Source organism: Paroedura picta, chromosome 1 (assembly GCF_049243985.1).
Source record: "Paroedura picta isolate Pp20150507F chromosome 1, Ppicta_v3.0, whole genome shotgun sequence".
NCBI lineage: Eukaryota > Metazoa > Chordata > Lepidosauria > Squamata > Gekkonidae > Paroedura > Paroedura picta.
Genome location: NC_135369.1, coordinates 65,694,501 through 65,719,034, shown reverse-complemented (window position 1 = coordinate 65,719,034; position 24,534 = coordinate 65,694,501). Strand labels below are relative to the sequence as shown.

The window sequence follows — 24,534 nt, the reverse complement described above, 5'->3', positions numbered from 1 at the left end:
CAAGCCTATCAAGATCATCCTGTATTCTGATTCTGTCTTCAGTTGTGTTTGCTACCCCTTCCATCTTAGTATCTGCAAATTTAATAAGTACCCCCTCTAATCCCTCATCCAAATAATTTATAAATACGTTGAACAACACAGGCCCTAGGACAGATCCTTGGGGCATTCCCATCCCACTAGGGAAGGAGTTGAGGATTACACAATCTGCCCTCATATTAAGGTAGAGCAAGTTTACAGACCTTATCTACTCGCAAGGTTAGGGGAGTCAGAGCCAGGGTCCCAGGAGCTGTTCCTGTTGTGCTATGGAGTGAGGGCATATGCAATAGGCTTTTTAGAATGTTTGCCTTCATTGTAGCTGGTTTCTATGGTTTCACTCTAAATTTCAGTTTGGTTATAATTTCATTGCCTCATTTACCATTTCTGCAAGGAAAGCGAAACTGACACAATTGCGGGATAGTCAATTGTGCCATTTCTCCCCTCCACAATGTACGGCCTTCCTGCCACCGTGTCTTGCCTTTTCTGCTCCTCACTAGCAGGGAGAAAAGGTACCAGGGAGAGCAATATGGTTTTTTACTCACCTCTCCTTGGCCTGTCAATCTGTGGAGGCAACCAATCGGAGGTCTGTCTCCAAAGTTCCCCCAAGCACAATTCTGATGATCTGAAGCCCCCATATATTAAGTTAGGGCAACAATCCCAGGGAAGCATGTATGTGATAACAGCACTATCAGTACTGCGACGAGGTCACTCAAACCCAGTTTACCTGATTCACATGATGTATTCAATGAGTCAGAATGTATGTATTAGGATCCTACTTACAGAACTTTGCACAATAGAATAGTCCACAGTCCCTAATCCTTTCACCATGTGGTATATGAAATATATCAGAAATCTAGTCACAGTCATATTGTTAGTGCCATGATAGTACTGTTTTTTAAAAATAGATTAGCAAAATATTTCTAAATATTATCATAGAATCATAGAATAATAATGGAAGGGACCTCATGGGTCATCTAGTCCAACCCCCTGCACTGTGCAGGACATGGATATGCAGGTAATGGACAGTAATAATATCAATCAAGATTGAGTATTAATATTACAGTCTATTGATATGGAGGGTCTGTAGGGTTCAGAAGTTTCAAAGCTCCGCACATACAGTATCTGAATCCTTACAACAAAGTTGATCTGAATTATTATCCCCACATTACAGCACAACAACAAAACAGCATTCAAATCTCCAGCCCCCCAGTAGTAATATCAACAGCACCATGCCAGTATATATAATTCATCTGTACACCGCCCGTGGCGCCGCGGGCGCCACGGACTAAATAAAATAGTAAGGGGTTCTGGGGCGGGATGTGTCCGGGATGAGGAAGGGTCCGGATTGGACCCTTCCTCATGACAGACAATCAGAGGGACCAATCGGCAGGCGCGAAGCGCCTGCCGATTGGTCCCTCTGATTCCCAGCCCCAGTAACTGCGAGCCGCGCGCAGCGCGGCTCGCAGTTGCTCCCGGCCTGACGCGTCAGGCCGGCCCCTGAGGGAGCCCCCGGCAAGACTCCAGCGGCCGAGAACCTCCAGCCGCCGAGACTCCAGCCGCTGAGAGGGAATCAGGGCCAGGCCGCGCCCACGTGGCCCGATCCGCGGGCGCGGCTCGCGGGTGCGGCCCGATCCGCGGGCGCGGCCGGGCGCGGCCCCGCGGGCGCGGCCGGGTGCGGCCCCGCGGGCGCGGCCGGGCGCGGCCCGATCCGCGGGCGTGGCCTCCTAGAAGCAGCAGAAAGAACCCACCCCCCCCAGCCGCAGAAGATCAAATAAACGCACAGGAGCCGCCGCAGCCCAGCGCACCACGCCTGGGACTCCCCACCAAAAACCAGGAGACGCCGAGGAGCCGCCACCCGCCTCCTCTTTCAGGTAGCCTGTCCCTTGCTCTGTCCCTCGCCTGCCCCTCGCTCTGGTCCCTGCCTGCTAGCGCCCATTGTCTTCTGGATACAATGGGCTTTTTTACTAGTATATAATAAAAGGTAAACACTAGAAAACATGTGCTGTTTTGTGCTTTATTATGGAGTTAATTCAAAAGCTTGCAGAGTTCTGCAGGCAAAGATCTGCTCATCCCGCCACAGTTGAATGACATTCCTGCTTTTTATGCCCCATGAAGCTGGGTCCCCCCACTTCTGGAAGCAGGAATGGAAAAGCCTACAGTGTAGCTCTTTCTATAACCAAATAGTGCTTTGTCATATTTATTTCCTTGTGCAGTGGGGCAAACAAATAGAAAATTGCTTTTATTTGTATGTCACAGCATCAGCGAGTTTATCTCTAGGGATGTAAGATGTAACTAAGATGTAATTAACAAATAAAAACATTTTATCAGTTTATTCATTTAGTTTAAGAATGCATAACCCACTTTTCAAAAAAACCTCCCAAAGTAGCTTATAGTAAAAATAAAAATACTCCCCCCAATTTTATAACAAAACAAAATACAGAAGCACCAAGAGCCATAAAGCAAGGAAAATATCAGGATACAACAACAGATAAAGCAATTAATAAAAGTAAATAAAAGCTAGTTGCAAGATATGCTAACAATGAAGGAACTACCATATTCAGCTTACAAAAATTCAATGGCCAGATAAAAAGCCCCAAACAGCAGAGATTTAACTGGTTAAGCATTCCCCTAGTCCAGCCTTTCTCAACTTTTTTATTATTGAGAAATCCCTGAAACATTCTTCAGACTTCAAGAAACCCCAGAAATGGCACAATTATGCAGAATATGGTTGGGAAGCACAGCTGTATACACACCCAACTAGGGCCCCTCCCCTTCCCCTCCCCTGCAGGCCTATCATTTTGAGAGGGGAAGTGGATCATATCATCTGATAGATGTTTAACAATTTTTAAACGAATTGTCTGTGTATTAACTCCCATCCATTCATTAAACCCTTCCGGGGATGTTGAGAAACCCCTGGGTTTCATGAAACCATGGTTGAGAAAGCCTGCCCTTGCCTAGAAAGGTTAATCTTCTCTTGCTGAACCTCTTAAGAGTGGATCCTGAACATATGCGATTGAATATGGAGTTCCACGGTCTTGATGCCCTGCTAAGAGGGCCCTGTCATATTGTTGTTGTTGTTATGTGCGAAGTCGTGTCCGACCCATCGCGACCCCATGGACAATGATCCTCCAGGCCTTCCTGTCCTCTACCATTCCCTGGAGTCCTTTTAAGTTTGCACCTACTGCTTCAGTGACTCCATCCATCCACCTCATTCTCTGTCGTCCCCTTCTTCTTTTGCCCTCGATCACTCCCAGCATTAGGCTCTTCTCCAGGGAGTCCTTCCTTCTCATGAGGTGGCCAAAGTATTTGAGTTTCATCTTCAGGATCTGGCCTTCTAAAGAGCAGTCAGGGCTGATCTCCTCTAGGACTGACCGGTTTGTTCGCCTTGCAGTCCAAGGGACTCGCAAGAGTCTTCTCCAGCACCAGAGTTCAAAAGCCTCAATTCTTTGACGCTAGAACTGCTTTATTATTTAAAACTTTTATCAGCTGCATTTCTCCCTTGTGAAACTCAAAGTGGCTTACTATATCAGTAAAGATTTAAAAACCACAGTGAAACAGCAATGATAAATCACATCAAAATAACAGATTAAAATTCCTGTTAATACTGCAAATAATAAAATCTAATTCAATCAAAATGCAGTCCTAAATAAAACTGTCTTCAGTTGCCTCTTGAAGATTGACAATGAGGGGGTATGATAACCCCATTCCCTCTTCCTCCCTCAGAGGTAGATTTTAACTGCAAAATACAAATTCTGTTCTCTTTTTGCTTGAGCTACTCTAGTAATATGAAGAAGAAGAAGAGTTGGTTCTTATATGCCGCTTTTCCCTACCCAAAGGAGGCTCAAAGCGGCTTACGGTTGCCTTCCCATTCCATGGTTTCTTTATAGTTATAAATCAGGCTGTCCCACTCTGTATTTGAATGACAATTTGGCTTTTAACTCAACCCTGGAAAATCAACAGAAAGGCAGGAGCCCTCTTTATCAAAGCCCCTTCAGAACGGCACTTGAGATATTGTTAAAGTCAAAGAAAATAAAATGTTTTATTTATTAAAAGTTATAGAAACTTCTTTAGTTTCTTAGTTCTTAATAGTGAGAGGCTTTGGTAGCTGTGTTTTCCAAAACCCTACAGCAGTGGTCCCCAACCCCTGGTTCGAGGACCAGGACCAGTCCGTAGATTAGTTGGTGCTGGGCCGCGGCTCCTACTCGTCCTCCTCCCCGGCTGCTGCCTCGGGGGCTGCCCTGTAACTCTTCACCTTATAGGTCTCTGATACTTTAGCATGTTGAGACTTGTTGAGCATGTGTATCAGTATAAAAACATCTAACAGTACTTATCCTCCTCCATTGCTAAGGCCTCTAGTGCTCTTCAAATACACTTTGATAAGCACAGCTATACTATTCAGAGTAACTAGAAGATCACTGGAGCATATGTCGCTGAGACATTTTTTCTAGACACAGAGTAGTGTATGACAAACCTCTGAAACTGATTGTGTGGACTAATCTTTGAATTTCAGATGGCCTTCTGTTTTCTACCTTGCAGTTCTTGTGGCATTAGTTTATCCACGAAAACATCAGATTGTGGAGCGACATGTCCTTCCTGTTCTTTGGTACTTCCTGAGCAACATGATTGGCAATGGTGTGTTATCAGGAAAAACTGGGAATGTCAGGACTGTGGTTGCAAAACTTACCAAGAGCCTGCACAAGCAAATGGGACATAGACTGGAAGAATATGCTTCCAACCAATCTCAACATGTGATCAGAAACCTCCAGGACCTTCTCAACATGGATCTCCAGTGATGGCTTCTGAGGACATATACAGTGTCAAAAACAAGAAAAGAAAACCATGGTGGAATCATGCAGACAGCAAACCAGAGTACAAAGTACGTGGATCATTGATGTAATGACAAGAATTGCGCTTAAAATCCTAGGATGAAACAATTAAGCCACCACTTCACAACACTTATCATTTAAGGCAGATACAACCAGTATAGAATTGTACTAATGAATTTTATTATAATTGAACTGGTGCAGAACTCCATCCAATTAATGTAAAAATCCAATCTGATAAATAATGTCATAATCCAACCAGTATCTGCAAAACTCCAGTTCAACAGTTCAAGGATGGGTAAGGTGCCCATCCATCCCGCTTCTCATGGGACTGCCCCACCTTCAGGCCAATGGCCCTGTGTCCCGTCACCTTCCACAAATGTCCCGCGACAGTGCTCGTCCCATCACGAGGCAGAGAGTGGGACACCGTAGGTTGGGGCTGGACAAGCCAAAAGGCCCGGCGCTGCCCGCCCCAGACCCTGCAGGCATCCGCGGAATCCAGGAAACCACGGAAGTTCCCACATTTTCATAACGCGGGCCTTCTGTGGCACTGGGCCGGGCCATGCTCACGCTGGCAGTGGGGGCTTGCATAACTGAAGATTTTCCCTGATGCCCTGACATACCGCCAACCTCACCCCGCGCCATCTCGCCTCCAGCTCCCTCAGCTGAGTAGGGAGTGGGGTGGAGGCGGCAGCTGCTGCCTCCAATTTCTTTGTCGGAGTGGAGCAAAGTAGGGAGGGAGGTGGAGACGGCCGCTGCCACCTGCAGCTCCCTCAGCCGAGCGGAGTGAAGCAGAGAGTGGAGTGGAGGTGGTGGCCACCGCCTCCAGGTCCTTCGATAGAGTGAAGCGGGGAGTGGGGCGGAGGTGGCCACCGCCGCTGCCTCCAGCTCCCTCGGCTGAGCGGATCGAAGCAGGGAGTGGGGCAGAGACGGCCGCCGCCACCTCCAGCTCCCTCGGCCAGGCGGAGCAAAGTAGGGAGTAGGGCGGAGGCGGCAGCCGCCGCCTCCAGCTCCCTTGGCCAAGCGGAGCAGAGCTGGCAGGTGCATCCCCCTCTCCCCTCCATAGCATGTGGAGCAGACCTGCCCCCCACTCCCCCCAGCTCCTCCCCACCTCCCCCCCGGCCGCTGCCACTTACCCTGCCCGGTAGCGTCCCGGGTTTCGTGGCTTAGCGCTTTTGTGTGCGCTATGCCGTGACAGCCGCGTATGCCCAGCCCCCATGTGTACATGGCGAGTGGTGGGGCATCCTGCCCCACTGCAATGGCACGCCGGCCGCGTGATGTAGTGGCCGCCATGCATAATGGGTCATAAGGAACACTTTTGGCCATAAGGGCATGGATATACGTCCAAACAGAATTCTTCCAATACAAGAATTTTTCCAATACAAACCACATGATAATCTCATCAAGAGTGTGAGTATATATGTCAAATAACATCAGATAAAGAATCGTACCCTGTAGAACCTCACAATTCAGGTCTTGTCAGGAAGATCTTTTCTCCCCACTAGCAACCTTCTAAGACCATCTCTGAGGGAACAAGGAGAACCAAGGGCAATGCAGGGAAGACAGTTGATGAGGACCAGTCAGTCAGTAACCTTTAATTGGCATAAAACAAGTGTAAAACGTATAGAAATAGGACTTAAAAATGTAACGAGATAATAAAATAGGCCATGGGGTTACATAACCGAACAGATCTTAAAATGATAAAATGAGCTATAAAATATAGAATACAAAATAGGCAGCATATTATAAAAGTATCTTAATTAGGACTCCGTCGACTATAATGGTTACCTCTGATCTCTGTCAGAGAGCAGGAATTGCACGGTCCTAGACTTACTTTCAGAAGGCTTGTTTCTCAGCAAGGCAACAAAACTATCATACCGACATCGCTCATATAAGGGACAGTCTAGCAAAATGTGTGAAATGGAATCAGGGCAGCCAGAAATGCATGGGCAGAGTCTTGCCTGATATGGGATATGATTAAACCTTCCCTCTAAAACCTTTGAGGGAAAAGCATTCATTCGAGCAAGAAAAAAAGGTCTTCTCAGCGGTGGAGCATCGAGAAGATGTAATGTAGGCATAAAATTTCTCTGCATAGAGATGCCAAAGAATGCCAGGGAACAAACTCAAGGTTGGGTAGGCATGAGCTCCTGATATCTTCCAATAATCTCTGTTTAATGATCCGGAAGATACATTTTTCTTCCAGAGATAGTAGGGAGTTCAGATCAATGCCAATGGAGGCTAATTTTTGTTCAGTAGCCTGGAACCATCGAAATTTAAAAGGATCACTTTTTAGACAAGTTAGAAGACTACCAGTTTCTACTCTAAAATAGAGTCTGGCCCAAAATTTAAAAGTAGCTATCCAGGCCATGGTCTGTACTTTAATTTGGCCAAATTCAGATGTCATGATAGGTGACACAGTTGGGAACCCCTGCAATTTGCCTATAAAAAGCAGATTGAAAACCCTCAACAGATTTATTAAAAACAGGAACCCATAGGGGGCATCCAACTAGGAGCTGGCACATCACTTTGGCATTACAAATTTTAATTGCTGCAGGAATAAATAGGTTACCTTTCACAGAGAAAAAAAACTGTTTTATCAGGGAAGATGAGAATTTGGCTAGATTGACAGCTCGTTGACAGTGGAAATGCCAGTTCTGGTTATATTGGAAAGTCACACCTAGATACTTAAATGTTTTGACTTGTTCTATTGAAGTGCCTCCAATAGACCAAATCATCAGGTGCCAGCTCTTAGAGAAAACCAAGACTTTTGTTTTACTATAGTTAATTACTAGCTTATTATCTTGACAATATTGGTAAAAGGTGGATACATAGCATTGTAGGCCAACCCTGGTATATGAGAGTATTGTAGTATCATCGGCATACAGCAACAGAGAAATACAGGGTTTCGGGGAAAATCCCAGATTATGCCTTGCTTAACTCCACTGGTCATTGGGACCTTAGAGGTTAGGTCCCCCTTTGAGGAATATCGGACTTGACAGGAGGTGGACATAAAGAGTTTTTGGATGAGAAACATAAGTCTTGGTTCCATACCCATTAATCGCAATTTATTCCAGAGCATATCCCTATCTATCTTCTCAAAGGCACTTTTAAGGTCTATAAAAGTTGTATAGAGCCTCTTACTGTTTTGGGTTGTATATTTCTCAGCCGGACATGAGATAATTAAACAATTATCTATAGTAGAGTTACCCTGCAAGAAACCAATCTGTTCTGGACCTATACTTCTTTTTGAGCGAGCCCAGTCAGGCACTGTTCAAGATGTTTTGTATAAATCTTACCTATTATTGATAATAAACTAAAAGGCGTAAAATTATTAGGGTCATTAAAGTAACCATTTTTGAACATGGGAACAATGATTGAATTCAACCAAGAACTTGGGAAAATCCCATATAGATCAATTAAGGTAAATAAATTGGCCAAAGTTAGGGCCCACCAATTGGGGTTGTTTTTTAAAAGTTCTGCAGAGAGGGCATCCTGGCCTGGGGCTTTGCCTATTTTGAGGCTCAGAATTAATTCCTCTACTTCGTCAGGCAATACTGGGAACCATCTAGAGGCATTAGTTGGAATGAAATCATTCAACAGATTTCCTGGAGCTGCTGGGACATTGAATAGAGCGGTGAAATGATCAACCCAGACTTGGGGGTCAATAGTGGGTTCTGAATTACAAATCTTCCTACTCAAGGGCCCCCTTACAGCTGACCAAAATGCTTTGGAATTTTTGGATTTAACGATATCAAATAGGCGGGTTGATCAGGACCAAACGGTCAACTATTGAAGGCTAATAATAGATCCAGTAGAATCAACAGGGCCAGCAAGCCTTTATCCAAATGTAAACAGAAATCATTAGCCAAAGGAACAGTCCTGTCTTGGTCCTAAACCAAGGCTGAAGCCCAACTGAGGCCAGGGCAGATGTCTCATCCAGAACTAGGACCTGGGTTGAGTTCCACATGTTAGCAGAGTAAAATAAATCAAGGATATGCACACGCTGTGTTTTAGGTTAAAGGAGGTAAAAGGATTTATTTATGGAAGGACATACTGTGATAGTGCAGAGACAGATAGGATAGTGTCTTCCTACATGGCTACCTAAAGTAGAAGAGACAGAGAGGTTTCCGAGAAGAAGCAGGAAATTGCCCTGAGAGTAGCAATCTAGGCACAAACAAAAAGCACACTTAAAAAGTAGAAAGGCCCTGAACTCTCTGACCTAACTAACTGTCTTCTTGCTGTCCCCTTCAGGGTATTCTCTTCTTAACTTTGTATACCAGACATTGCCTATTCCAACACGCCTTCTCAAGGTCTAGTGTACAAAGTCCATAAGGTTCATCTTCTTGCATTGACTTTGAAACTTCTCTCTGGAGAGTGGCTTGGTGAGTACATCTGCAGTCATTTCATCCATAGGACAGTAGTACAGCTCAACAAGCCCATCTTCCTTCATAGAATCATAGAGCTGGAAGGGGCCATACAGGCCATCTAGTCCAACCCCCTGCTCAACGCAGGATCAGCCCAAAGCATCCTATAGCATCCAAGAAAAGTCTGTATCCAACCTTTGCTTGAAGACTGCCAGCGAGGGGGAGCTCACCACCTCCTTAGGCAGCCTATTCCACTGCTGAACTACTCTGTGAATTTTTTTTCCTGATATCTAGCCTATATCGTTTAAACCCATTACTGTGCGTCTTCTCCTCAGCCAACGGAAACAGCATCCTGCCCTCCTCCAAGTGACAACCTTTCAAATACTTAGAGGGCTATCATGTCCCCTCTCAACCTCCTTTTCTCCAGGCTGAACATTCCCAAGTCCCTCAACCTATCTTCATAGGGCTTGGTCCCTTGGCCCCAGATCATCTTCGTTGCTCTCCTCTGTACCCTTTCAATTTTATCTAAGTCCTTCTTGAAGTGAGGCTTCCAGAACTGCACACAGTACTCCAGGTGCGGTCTGACCTGTGCCGTATACAATGGGACTATGACATCTTGTGATTTTGATGTGATCTTCCTGTTGATACAGCCCAAAATGGCATTCACCTTTTTTACCGCTGCATCACACTGCCTGCTCATGTTTAGTTTACAATCCACAAGTACCCCAAGGTCTCGTTCACACACAGTGTTACTTAGAAGCGTATCCCCCATCTAGTAGGCATGCTTTTCATTTTTCTGACACAGATGCAGAACTTTACACTTATCTTTATTAAATTGCATCTTGTTCTCATTTGCCCATTTTTCCATTGTGTTCAGATCTCGTTGAACTCTGTCTCTATCTTCCAGAGTATTTGCCAGTCCTCCCGATTTGGTGGCATCTGCAAACTTGATGAGTAGTCCCTCTACCCCCTCATCTAGATCATTAATAAATATGTTAAAAAGTACTGGACCAAGCACCGAGCCCTAAGGTACCCCGCTACTCACCTCCCTCCAGTCTGATGAAACACCATTGACCTCTTTGAGTGCAGTTCTCTAACCAATTCCCTATCCACCTAACTATCTGAAAATCCAGATTGCAGTCCTTAAATTTATCCATCAGAATATCATGGGGAACTTTATCAAAAGCTTTACTAAAACCCAAGTAAACGACATCAACCGGATTTCCACAATCCAGCAAACCCGTTACTTGGTCAAAAAAGGAAATCAGGTTGGTCTGACAGGACCTGTTGGAGACAAATCCATGCTGACTTCCTTGGATCACCAAATTGTCCTCCAGATGTTTGCAGATCGCTCCCTTTAATATCTGCTCCATTATCTTCCCCACAACAGAGGTCAGACTCACTAGTCTGTAGTTTCCTGGGTCATCCTTCCTCCCTTTTTTGAAGATTGGAATAACGTTTGCTTTCTTCCAGTCCTCCGGGACATCTCCAGTCCTTAAAGAGGTCCCGAAGATGTTGGCCAAGGGTTGTGCAAGTTCTCCGGAAAGTTCTTTGAGCACTCTCGGGCTCATGTTTCTCGTGATGATTCACATCAATGTGCTTTGTTCTGGAGTTGATTTTCTCCGTTAGTGCAAGCTTTATGCATCCTTGGTTGTCTTCATAAAGTTGCACTGGCTTGGGTTCATCTATCCCAAAGTCTTGCATCAGTTGCAGTATCCATTTCAGTTGTCTGCATGCTTATGCTGCAAATACATATTCAGCTTCTGTTGTGGAAACAGCTACACTTTCTTGCTTCTGGCTGCTCCAGCTTATTACTACACTGCTATAGTAGAACAGGTGTACACTTGTTGACTTTCTGTCAGTAGTGTCTCCTGCCCAATCACCATCCATGTATCCCACCAGTCTGGGATTGTCACATGTCGGTAACTTTAGTTTCAGGTGTGCAGTACCTTTGTAAGTTGCTTGACTGCATTCCAGTCTCCTTTGGTTGGTGATTCCATCTCCCTGCATAATAAGCCAATAGCTGCCACGATATCTGGACGTGTCAGTGTGCTGATATACCGGAGTTATCCAACTGCTTCCCTGTACTGCTTGTTGTGAAGGAAAGGTTCACTAATTCCTCTCTGTTCCCAAAAGTTTGTCTTTTTGTTGAAACACTATTTTTTTTATTTTCATAAAGATAAAGATAAAACAGAACGAATAGTATACATTGTTAATACAGAGAAAGATAGGTTATGCTCTTCATTTGATACACAATTCCCCATTTCATGTCCCCTTTTAGTTTATTTTCTTAAATAATTCAGAGGGCCCCATTGTTCTTGGAACACCTATTCTGTTTTTCCATTAACTATCAGTGTCAGTTTGGCCATCTTAGCAAAGTCCGCTAGTTTGTTCAACCAGTCTTCTATCAAAGGTAGTTCTTGCGTTTTCCATTTCTTGGCCAGAACTAGTCTTGCTGCCGTCGTCACATAGAAAAATAACCTTTGGGTATGAGCTGGGAGGCACTGCGGAGGTATACTTAATAGCATAGATTCAGCTTTCATAGGAAATCTAAGACCCCACATTTTCTGCACAATGGTGTGTATTTTTGCCCAGAACTTATAAACTTTTTCACATTTCCACCACGTATGAAAGAAAGAACCTACTTTGTCACCACATTTCCAGCATTTATTATCACAGTTTTTAGCAATTTTGGCAATCACTTTTGGTGTCACGTACCACCTGTAAAACATTTTATACCAGTTTTCTTTAAATATTTGACTATTAGTATACTTAGGGATTCTAGACCATGCTAGTTCCCATTGTTCTATTGTCACATTTGTCTCAATATTTTGCATCCATTTAATCATACATGGCTTAACCCGTTCCATTTCCATCTCGTATCTTAATAACAGTTTATATATTTGACCCTGCAAGTGAGGCTTATCTTGAATTATCAAGTTTTCAAATTCTGGTATTGGAGCCTCTGGATTTAACGGTTGCTGAAACTCTTCTTTAAATCTAGATAATAATTGGTTGTACTCTAACCATTGAATTTCTACTCCTTTCTTTATTGTTTGCATATCCTTAAACTTGCAGGTTTTTAGTATTAAGTCTTTGTACTGGAGACAAGTCAGTCTTTTCTGTTGAGCTTTGCCAAAGTATGCTTCAATTGGCGATTTCAATATTGATGGTGCTGGAGATAGTCTTTTGTTGTACCTTGACCATACGGTCAAAAGTCCACTAATCCAGGTATTTGATATTGCTTCTTGTTTTTGTTTTCCTGCTGGCCACAATCTTTCATGGAAGCTACTACCTATGGTTTTTCTTTCAAATATCAGTTCTCTTGTGGTTCCCGTATCCAGTCCACTATATATGTAAGTGCTGCTAGATCTTTGTATAATTTAAAATTAGGAACACCTTGTCCTCCTCTCTCCTCATCTTGAAGTATTTTAAAAACAACTCTTGGCCTTTTTCCACTCCAGATAAATGTATTAATCACTGATTGCCATTTTCTCAGTGTTTTCTCCTGGATCTCTATTGGTAACATTTGAAATAAAAAGTTAAATTTGGGCAACATGTTCATCTTAACCATGGCCATTCAAGCTGACCAGGACAAATGTTTGTCTTCATTGGAGTTGGTGCTGGCTTAAGTTCCTTCATATTCATAAAATTCAGAAATTCCTGAATTTTCTGCTTCTGGTTGAGAAGATAGCTCCCATCTTCTCTACGTTTTATTAGTATTCCAAGTTGCTTCACTTCAACTTCTCGATTCAGGTTCAGGTTCACAGTCTTTCTTGGCTTCTTAACATCAAAGCAGATCATCTACATAAAATAGGAAATGTCCATCAGTTGTCTCTATATCTCGAGTAGAGACAGGGTTCAGCTTTGCATTGCTTAAACCCTTCCTTGGTTAGGAGATCAGTTTCTCATCCTAGCATCTTGCAGCCTGTTTCAGTCCATAGATGCTCTTTTCAGCTTGTATTCAAGATTCTTGTCTCTGTGCCTTTCAAATCCTGGTGGCTGTTCCATGTAGACTTCTTCCTTTATGTCTCCATGAAGAAATGCAGTCTTTACATCCAGATGTTCCACATGCATCTTTCTTGCTGCTGCTATCAAGAGCATTCTAATTGAAGTGTGTCTCACTACTGGTGCAAAGGTTTCATCATAGTCTTCTCCATATTTCTGGGAGTATCCTTTGGCAACCTATCTGGCTTTGTGCCTTTGTACTTCCCCTTCTGCTCCAAGTTTGGCTTTAAAGATCCACTTGCATCCAACTGTCCTCTTCCCTGGAGGCAGTTCTGTGAGTGTCCATGTTTGGTTTTTATCAAAGATTCAATCTCTTCTTCTGCAGCTTTTCTCCATTTTGCTGCTTCATTGGCAGGCATCTTTTCAATGACCGTTTATGCACTGAAGGTTTCATGCCGGGCTGCAGGCTGAAGTTTTAGTCGTGGCAGGTTGCCCCACCTCTTCCTGCAACCACATGGGGGAGCATTTGGCCTGGTGCACATCATCCACCCCCGATTTGTGCTCCTAATAGTGGGGTGGGACAGTGAATAAACGGTCAATGTCTTTCCATGTGGAAGGTTCAGGTGCTGCTTCTGCCTTTAAAGGTAAAGGTATCCCCTGTGCAAACACCAGGTCATGTCTGACCCTTGGGGTGACGCCCTCTAGCATTTTCATAGCAGACTCATGGGCAGAGCTTTCAGACTGCATGTTGGCTGCCTTACCACTCTGCGCCACAAGAGGCTCTGCTTCTGCCTTTACCAGATAAGAAAAACTGTCTGGTGGTACTCCTTTATATGTTCTGGATGATTGTCTGCAATCATCCTTTATTTGTTCTCCTATATTTGTTCTGGATGATTGTTCTGGCTCTGCAACCCCTTCTGGTTCCTGAGGTTCTGCAGTTGAGTCTTGCTCTGTGTTCTCCACAGCACTGAGAAACACTGTTTCTGGTTGCAATGCTGTATCTCTTTCTGATGTAGATTCCCTGATGTCCACAGTTTTCATGCCTCTAGGATTCTCATCAATGTACACCGCATTGTGAATCGTGACTCTGTCTGTCTCTGGGTTAAGGATCCTGTAACCTTTACATCCCATTGCGTAGCCAACAAAAATGCCTTCTTCAGCGCGAAGATCCAGCTTGGCTCGCTTCTCTTTAGGAATGTAGGAATAAGCTTTAGACACAAACACCTTTAAATGATTCACACTGGGCTCCTGCCCATACCAGAGTTCATAAGGTGTTGCCTTTGTTTTGCTCATTTGCATTCCCACTCATATGAGCGACTGCTCTGGAATGAAGGTACCAAATATTGCTTATATTTGATAAACATGCTGGGAGACACCAAGGCATCTAAAATCTTGTTCTTGCTTTCTGTTTGGATTGCTGCTCCCTTTCTTTCTTTGGGAGGCTATTTGGCTGTGTTGACTCTGGTTTTTACAGCAGCATCTTGCCTTTGTTTTGCTCATTAGCATTCCCGCTGAATGTGGCCTCTCCTGTTACATTTGAAGCAAACAGGTCCTTTGTCATTTACAGAGAGAGCAATTAGGGATTCATTAGACAGCGATTCCTTGTTAAGTAATTAATCCTTATCCATTGGTTCCTATATATATTTGTGAAACAGCATTGGGGGACGAACAGTCTGGCTGAGTTGGAATAGGGCCAATCAGGGTGCAGCCAGCTGATTGCGGGTCTTGTTGTGGGTCTTAGATATGCAAATTGCCAAAGAGATTTGGGACGAATTAGGGAAGCTTTATATCAGCGTCTCTTTGACCTATTATGCATGGCGACAGCTATGCCAAGCTGCTGCCATGCCGTTGCATCGGAGCTGAAAGCCCCGCCATCCCCCAATTATAAATGGGGCGGAGCTTCCAGGGAGCATGCTGGCTGTCCCAGTGCAACGGCCCCACACAGGCAACATGGAGCTGGAAGTGCTGGGATCACGCTGAAGCGCCGGCAGTGGCAGTGAGGGGGATCGGGGAATAGCCCCCCTGCTGCATGATGATGGGGAGCAGCATGCTGCTCTCCCACCATGGTGGGGGTGGGGGTTGTCCCTGTCAGCTCTGCGGAGCTGGCAGGAGCGAGAGGCGTCCCTGCAGGAATGCTGTAGGTCGGGGGAGGAGCCGGGCGTGAAGGCCCGGCTTGTCCGATTATGCACAGGGCTGGCCCGACCCAGCCCTTGCCTGTGCCCACTGTGCTCTCCGGACTGCGGAAGAACCCGCGTTCCTTCCCACGGCCTGGGTCAGGCCAGGCCTCAGATGGTGGCGATGTCAGGCATAATCTGGGATTTCCCCCGAAACCTTGTCACTGCCATGTCGGGCTTTCTGGCCCATGCATAATCGGTCTTTGAAAAGCAAATTGTATTTGACTAAACAGCTATGCTCAATTCGCCTGCCAGAGGGCGGTAACTTAAGAATTCATCTTGATGAAATACTTTCCATTGCGAAACAATTAAGAAGTGCTGGGAAAGTGATTTGAAAATATTTATTCTGATAAGCCTTCCGGAGTCATATAAACATGTGGTGTCTCAGAATTAAATGAGAATCGATATCGGGCAGAAGTTATAAACTTATAGGAAGAATTATATAAAACTAGTTTTGGAATCTCCCCCTCACCAGCCCGGCCACAGTCCCGTGGCATGGGAAGCGGTGGCCGGGCTACATGGAAGTGTTCCAGGGAAGGTAGGAGGGAAGATATTGCTTCCCCAGGGCCCGGCAAGCACACCTGTTGCCTCGGTGATGCACCAGGTGTGCTTGGCTGGTGGCAGGGAAGCACTTCCTCCCCACCCCGGTGGCTGGAAAGTTTCTCTATGGCCAGGAAGTCGCAGATTCAAATGAGAATCGATATCAAGCAGAAGTTATAAACTTATTGGAAGAATTATATAAAACCAGCTTTGGAAGGGATTTCCCCTCTCAACAGCCCGGCCGCTGTCCCATGGTGTGGGAAGCGGTGGCCGGGCTGTGTGGAAGCGTTCCAAGGGAGTAGGGGGAAGAGATTCGCTTCCTCAGGGCCTGGCAAGCACACCAGGCGCCAGGTGGTGGAGGGGAGCACCGTCCACATCAGCAAAACACTGGTGCTCTACCCTGCACCACTGCAGGAAAGCAGGACCCGCTTCTCCACAGAAGTTAGGGTCTGCTAGCGCCTGCCTGAAGCGGCGTTGAGGGTTAGCAGGAGCTGTTGAGAGGCAAGCGGAATGATGCACCCCAGGGAGAGGCAACAGAGCGGCTTTGTTTGTTGCCTGTTCCGCCGGCATGCCCAGCCCACAGCAGCCCTCTGCGTTTCGCCCAGGCCGCACCCAAGTGCTTTCCCTATTGCCCGTCAATGCCGCCCTCCCCGTCATGGCAGTGGGGCCTGTTTCCACCCATTGGCTGGCTGGTTCCCATAGCTACCAAAGGAGCCTGCTTGGGAAAGGTAGTGGCGGTGGTCGCAGCCATCTTGCTGGCTCTGGGGCCACCGATGAGCAGCTCAAACCCTAGTGTGGTGGCACCGGTAGCTTCACCGCCCCTGAGCTGGCTGCACGGCCGGAGCGGCTCTACCAATGCTGCCCTTGCACCACCGCGCTGGACATGAACCGGCCCGCACACGTCCTGGGCCTCAGCCGCGTCACAGAGAGTAGGGCTCCCGGGCGTGGCTCCCTCCTCCTCCTCGGGGCAGGCCGTGTTCACCCCACCACATGGCCAAGGCAGAGGACTCCCGTCTCTCCTTTGCGTCCTGAATTGCCACACTCTGAAGGGCCCGTGGCTTCGAGGACTTGCCTGCTTTCCTCGCTACGCACCCAGAATCAGAGCCAAAGTCCTGCCTGCACCTGTTTTGTTCTCCTCCCGCCTGCCGCCGTCCAGACCCACAACCCTGTGGGGCTCCTGTTCCTATTCTGCTCGCCCTACTCCAGACCCACGTGTTCGGTTTCCCACGAGCATCCCCCCCCCCCACCTTTCTCTTTGGATAAGCAGGACGGGCTGCTGCAAGCCCCAAGAATTTATTTGCTCACAATAAGTTCAGCTGTACCTTCCCAACTCCCACTTCTATTTCTCATTGCTGAGAATAGCATCCTTTTGAGAACCAAGCAGACTCCTACATAAGCATGGTGTGCTTTCAGTAATTCTCCCCCACAGCTGCTTTATTCCCAGATATCTCACCCAGATAAAGAGTTGCTTCATCTGGCAAACCTCCCCCCCACACACACACTTTTTAGGACTGCAGTGTGGTCTGTGCATTTTATTTCTGCCGAAAATAACTGTTCTTTACTTCCAAGCCACCTTCCGTCCCCTTTGAAGCTAGTCACGTCATAAATCTCCTTTTCAATCATCAAGGCTTTAATCCTTACTTTCCAAAGGATGTAATTGTTTTCTGCAAGTTTCTCTATTGACTGGTCAGACTCACTGGCCTGTATTTGTCTGGGGTTTTCTCTCTTCCCTTTTTTGAGTTTTGTTCAATTGTATCTGCATTAAACGTCAAGTTTTGTGTAGTGGTGGCTTAAGTAGAGGTCAGGATTTTAAGCACAATTCTTGTTATTACATCAATGACTACTGGATCCATGAACTTTTTGTACTGTGGTTTACTATTCGCAGTCTCCCCACCTCCAGAAAGGAAATGTGGTAAACAATGACACAGAGTTTGTCCTTATTTAACTATGCTCTTTTCTGTATATGGACTATGGAAATTGTATATAATATATTTTGCTGTAAAATGGAAATCACATATTTTTCTAAGATTTAATTTCATCAGCCTTTGTTTCCTACGGGCTTAGATTATTATTTTTTTTAAAAGAATTGTGTGTACTGTTATAATTTTTATCTGTATAAAAAGAACAGTTAATTATGTAATACATATTAATCAAGGGAGGGAAGGAGGGAGGTGGCAGAAATGCAGTTTACACAATGGGCAAATAGCGGACTATACTTGTGCCAACGGGGCATGTGTGCGTGTCTATTTGCTTATAATCACAAACATTCATCAGGTTTGCTTCCAGAAGCCTGGGCTTCTTTCTGTTTGCAAAGATGTTGCACTGAAACGCCTTCACAAATTACAGGACTCTGCTTCTTTTACTAGCATAGCTAGATATTTCAGGGGGTGAAGAAGGGAAAAGCCAGCTGGCCTGGCCTTTATAACCTAGTTCTATGAAATAAAAATATAATGCTTGAAGGAGTCAGAATCCAAAATGTCTTGTTTCATCAAAGGCAAAAACTGAAGCCCTGAGATAGTGGTGTAGGCTGACTTTTCAGGAAATATCGAAATATGTTTGAGTGGGATCACTTTGCATTGCTAATGGGAGGCTCCCATACCTGAATACCACTCCATAAAAATATTCCATTCATACAGAAAATAAAACATTAGGAAGGAAAACAAACATCTAATACTTTATATGCTGAGAATTTTGTTTGTATGGAAGATCATTTGATCATGTCAGTCACAACGAGCTATCTAAAATGGTACCGTTTAGGTACCCACCTGCCAGCTCAGAAAGAAAGGCACTTCTAGCAAGGCACTCATGAGATATTGTTGATATAATGTCAGATTAACAGAACTGGTGGAGTCAGATGGAGATTATACATGCTCTACCCTTTTTATAAAAAGATTTAGAATAATAAAACCAGAATGCTTTAATAACTGGACAGTGAGTAGATTAAGGCCTAATTCTTACAACTGGACCTTGCTGTTGATGTGATCAGAAATGCTATGGAACTGACAGGGTACAATAAAAAATTTTCATATCTGGACAACTCTGAGGTCATGGTAGCTGCCTCTTTTATTATATGAAGGCGATAGCCACATTAACCCAATGGATCGTGGAAATCACCTAAATTGCAGCATAATCGGCAGCTTCTGCCATAGCAGTCAAAAAGATGAATCATGATCCTGTTTACCTAACATTACCCAAAAAAAGATAGCGTCAGTACTGTTGAGGGTTGGCAAGCTTCTGTACCAGCTCAAGTTGCATGACTCACCCTGTTGACAAACAGGGCATTCCAGTTCCCACTCAGCTTGACCTTCACCAGACTTTTATACACTGGAAGATGTACAAACTCACAGCAGAGAAACAAGAAGGTTTCAAGGCAGACCAAAATTTCTCTGAGGGTTTGTTTTGTATTGTGTATGTGTATGCATCCCAACATGTTTTGTTCTTTTTGCACACAAGGATCAGAGGGTTACACATACCTTTTCAAGACGACTGTTAAAAATAGAACCAATTAAAAAAAATCTGTGAGGTTCAGCTATGCCATCCCAACGGACTACATGACTCAGGCAAACTTTATACTTTTTTGTTTACGCACTGAATAGAAAGATCCTAGAAAACTGGGAAAGTTCCATATAGTTTTGTGTTGAAGAACACCAACCCCCTTCATCAATGGACTAAAAAACTGTAAGGCTGAGACTCAGTAGAGGATGGAGTACTATGGGAATTAAAACAGCATCTGCAAAAGAAAAATTCCTAATAGCCGGAATTAACACTTAATGATTACTGGAATATCATTTATATTAATAGGTTGCTTGGGTATTGTACAAATAGATTTTATAAAACAACTAGCTTCAAAGCCCGTTCCTGAGAACGGGCTTTGAAAGGGTCTCCTCCCCTGGCCTTTGGCCAGGCAGCTTAAGGTGGCTTTTGACCACAGCTCGCAGCCGGATCAAGTGGGGTGGGCCAAGAGGCCCTCGTTAGCAGGCCCAGCCTAGCAGGGCAAGGGACCCTCGTTAGCAGGCCCCGCTTAGCAGGCCAGGAGGCCTTTGTTAGCAGGCCCAGCCTAGCAGGCCTGGAGGCCCTTGTTAGCAGGCCCTGTTTAGTGGGCCAAGAGGCCCTTGTTAGGAGGCCCTCCACTACGACCCTTTGCCAAAGGCCCTCTTCCCTTCCCTGCTGCTGGCTCCAGGCACTGAGGTGCGTCTGAGAGCAAAGAGGCTAGAGTCCAGGGACAGAAGGCGGGAGCTTCAGGGGCAGGGCCAATCAGAGTTTGGCCTTATTCCAACTTGGACAGCCAGACACGTTCCACCACCCAGGTTGTTTCACAAATATATAGAGGAACCATGGATAACAGCAAAATTCAATTATTTTTGTTTGTAAGGGACATCTGGATTTCTCATGTTGAGAAATGCAGTCAAATTTGTGTAATTTCTGTACAGATATGGGATCCAGCAACTATTCTTGTGGATATAGTTGCTGGGAAAAGTGCAAGCACAATTCCAGAAATGGCTGTTAACATGCAGTGTCTACAGTCTGGGTCATACCAGCCTTCGTATGGGTCACACCAGCATTCACCTAGGTACTTAATCTTGTAGAGTAGCGATCCCCAACCTGTGGGCTGCGGCCCACATGTGGTCCTTCGACTAATTGGAGGTGGGCCCCGAAGCCCTTTACAACACACTTCATTGTTGTGGCATGTCTGTATCTTATTTTGAAGAGATGTTTAAACATTACCATAGTGATCAGAGAGCATTAGGGCCGTGGTTGAGAGTAGAGGAGTAAACTACCCCCCCCACCGGGCCTCAGTAAAAGGTGTTGAGTGGTCCCTGGTGGGTGGTCCCCGACGTTGAGTGGTCCCCGGTGATAAAAAGGTTTGGGACCACTGTTGTAGAGGAATCTGACACTGTGATCGGACGCTGGTCAAAGAGACTTCATGCTGTTTTCAGTATGTTCATCCTTTTAATTTCTTTATTGGGCACTGTGATTCTCTTATAATAATACTCCTGAGATATGACTAGGCAGTTAGTTTTGCCCCATATCACTTTTCTGTTTTGAATAGTATCTGATTTGTGGTTCTTTGCCTCGAAATTCAGTATTTGAATGGTATGGTAGGCTCCATAATTCTGTTCCTATATATCAACTGAAAATGGGATTCAGACATACCTATATTTATGTTCTAGTACTGAAAGCCAGGGTGGTGTATTGATTTATGCATTGGATTAGGATATGGGAGACCCAATTTCAAATCCCTACTCTGTCAGGGAAACTTACTGGGTGACTTTTGGCCAATCACTCTCTCAGCCTAATCTACCTTCCAGGTTGTTAGGATAAAATGAAGAGGAGACCCACGTATACTAGTATAATGTAGTGGTTAAGAGTGGTGATATCTAATCTGGAGAATTGAATTTGATTCCCCACTACTCCACATGAGGCCTGTTGGGTGACCTTGGTCCAGTCACAGTTTCTCTCAGAGCTCTCTCAGCCCCACATACCTCACAGGGTATCTGTTGTGGGGAGAGGAAGGCAATTGTAAGCCACTTTGAGACTCCTTTAGGTAGTGAAAAGTAGGGTAGAAAAACAAACACCAGCTCTTCTACTCTGAGGTCCTTGGAAAGAAGGGATGAAAATTTGCTAAATACAATAGGTAACTCCCAGCAGTCTATACAATTAGTTTTCTGTGGAATCTCAACAACCAGCTCTCCATAAGAATTTACCTTTGAGCTTCTGCTGTTTACTATTAGTCTACCTTCCCTACCCTTCAAGGAATAAAATTAAACTTACCAACAGATTTGAAATTTCTATCACAGAAATATCTAGCAAAGTACTAAGACCTAGCTATACTTACAAATTCATATTAAGGACGGGGGGGGGGGGCAGTCTGTTTTGCTTGGATCCCTAGCTCAAAAATATAAAATCTGAAATTAAATCTCAAAGGAAATCAGGCCAACAGTTGATCTGAATACAAATATGCTAAATGAAATGAGACCCAACAGAAAGGTATTACCACAAAAGGACATAGCTGCTCAGTTCCTCCCATGATCATTTACCTCTGAGCTAAGCAGAGCCACTTGAGAAGAGGATGGATATAAATAGAGCTGAACAATCCTTCCCCACCTGTTGCTATACTCCCAGCCAACTCTTGGCTTAGGGATTCACAGACAGAGGAGAAGGATGAGGCTACTGTACTTTAAGAGATATACAGATGAGATGGCAGATGCAAGTGCCAGGTCCTCATGTCAGTGCATAACAGCCCAGGGCCAAACTAAGGTGTAAGCTGCACAGAGCTTTTATTCCAATCCCAGGTCGATTCAGTCCCTGCCATCTGCACTGAATGTGATCTCCATTTTGATGTCTGATTTAAATTTTCCCTCTGTAACTAGCATGATTGATCCGGAATGACCCTACCTTTATCCTGGAATATCTTAGAGTGCTTTTAACCCTCAATATTTTAAGAATCAGATTGAGAAACCATGAGAAACTCCAGCTGCTGTGCATTTGAAGCAGACGTGTAGAGAAGCCCTGATTGGCCAGGGCTGAGTCTGTGGTAGAGAAGCCCTGATTAGCCAAGGCTACCAAGCTTTTCTTAAAGAGGAAGCCCCAATTTTCTCTCAGTAGAAGACTTAACTTTTGTTGGTAGAGGTTTGCCACCTGGTTCCCCCCCCTGCTGTGTTCAATCCCCCCCCCCTGTTCAAGAAAAGAAAGAAAGAGGCTCCTGCTGTGCTTAGCTCCCCCCTCCCCTTCTGAGCCTCCCTAAACTCACTCCTTGTTGCTTCTTCTTGTATCTTTAAAATCTGCCATAAAAGCTGCAAGTAGAGTGAAAGACAAGTGTAAGGGGATCAACTTGACTTTATTTTCAATAGTTTTTCTTGTAAAAATTCTTTCCACCTCTCTCTTTCCAACCAAACACCAGAGATGCAAGTACCTATATTCTTTCTTCTGCAGGGTAACAAACTTTGGGGAGGGGATAATATTTACTGGCAATCAGTAGTCTTTGTTGGTTTTCTGGTTTCAGTTAGAGTCTCTTACGGTGGTTGCATTTTGTAAAATATTTTTACCCTCATCGCCCAAAGATAGGTACATGCAATTCATTACTATGTGTAGTTTGAAATATCAGATTATGTGGAGGACGTTAAAGGGGCTGAAAGCTCTTGCATGTGGTTACTTTTTTCAGCTGACCAACACTATGCACATGGCACATCTTCTATGCGGTACATTATTTATTACATATATACTAGTTGGGACAGGAAGGCCTGGAGGATCATTGTCCATGGGGTCGCGATGGGTCGGACACGACTTCGCACAGAACAGCAACAGCAGTTGGGAAGCCCATTTTAAAACTGGGGGAGGGGGCCTGTCAACCCCCACTATACTGGCATCCAAGAAGCTGCTGTATGTGTAGGGTGGTGCAGTTTACAGCTACCCTGGAAGGTAGGAGGGTCATGTTAGCACAGGGCTGGGGTGGAGCATGCAGCCGGGCTCTGGCACCCTTCCCCATAGGACAGGAGGGATGTGGACCTGGCAGGACCAAGGTAGAGTGCACACCCAATTCCCCACCACTTTTCATGGAGGCCAGGAAGGCTGTGAGTGCGGCAAGATGTTGGTGCGGCTTCCTGTTGCCATCCTCAGAGGCCAGGAAGTCTGTGGGTGTGGCAGAGCCAGTGTGTGGCAGAAGCTGGTAGCACCCCTATGGAGGCAGGTAGGCTGACCAGAAGAGCAGGTACCTGAGCCCATGGAGAGGTTAGCCAAAATGGCAGGCACCCACGGTGGAGGCTAGGTATGCACATTGACCTGCGTGGAGATGTGGAAGAGCCTCTGCTTGGCCCTTTGTGGGAGAGGGACCTCCCAGTGAGGGGTCAATCAGATGGTACTTCCTGATGGTGTTCCAGCTCCTCTGGTCCTTGTGGGAGAGGACCTTCCCTCTGAGCGCCAATCATAGGGCCTGCATTTTATTGGAAGTACCTATCACATTTTATTATAGATGATGATAATGATATTAAAGCAAGTTTTTAAAAAAACATCACTATAGAGTTGCATTGGGAGGCATACAGGCAGCATTTGAAAGAGCTGCCACAGAGCAGAGTTTCTGTGTTCACCCAGACTATTTCACTACTGGGCTTCTAGTGGCAGTCAACTTCTTCCCACTCCTCTACTGCTCAAGATTTGCCACATCAGTCAAGGCTCTAACCTGGAGCCCTCCTCATGTTGTTAACTCTTCCCCATAACATTATTATTTGGTACAGGATTGTTGTTGTTATGTGCGAAGTCGTGTCCGACCCATCGCGACCCCATGGACAATTATCCTCCAGGCCTTCCTGTCCTCTACCTTTCCCCGGAGTCCATTTAAGTTTGCACCTACTGCTTCAGTGACTCCATCCAGCCACCTCATTCTCTGTCGTCCCCTTCTTCTTTTGCCCTCGATCGCTCCCAGCATTAGGCTCTTCTCCAGGGAGTCCTTCCTTCTCATGAGGTGGCCAAAGTATTTGAGTTTCATCTTCAGGATCTGGCCTTCTAAAGAGCAGTCAGGGCTGATCTCAAGGGACTCGCAAGAGTCTTCTCCAGCACCAGAGTTCAAAAGCCTCAATTCTTTGACGCTCGGCCTTCCTTATGGTCCAACTTTCGCAGCCATACATTGCAACTGGGAATACCATAGCCTTGACT

At 45.3% G+C, this 24,534-nt stretch overlaps 1 protein-coding gene across 1 annotated transcript in view; it reads left to right on the top strand.

The window, feature by feature from the left end:
• TOGARAM2 (TOG array regulator of axonemal microtubules 2) overlaps positions 1-18,893 on the top strand; it is a 114,070-nt gene extending 95,177 nt beyond the window's left edge. The window contains exon 19 of the mRNA XM_077341373.1: positions 4,573-18,893. Within this exon, the coding sequence (XP_077197488.1) occupies positions 4,573-4,829 (257 nt within the window). The 3' untranslated portion in view covers positions 4,830-18,893. The remainder of the gene's footprint in view (positions 1-4,572) is intronic.
• Positions 18,894-24,534: the final 5,641 nt, after the last annotated feature.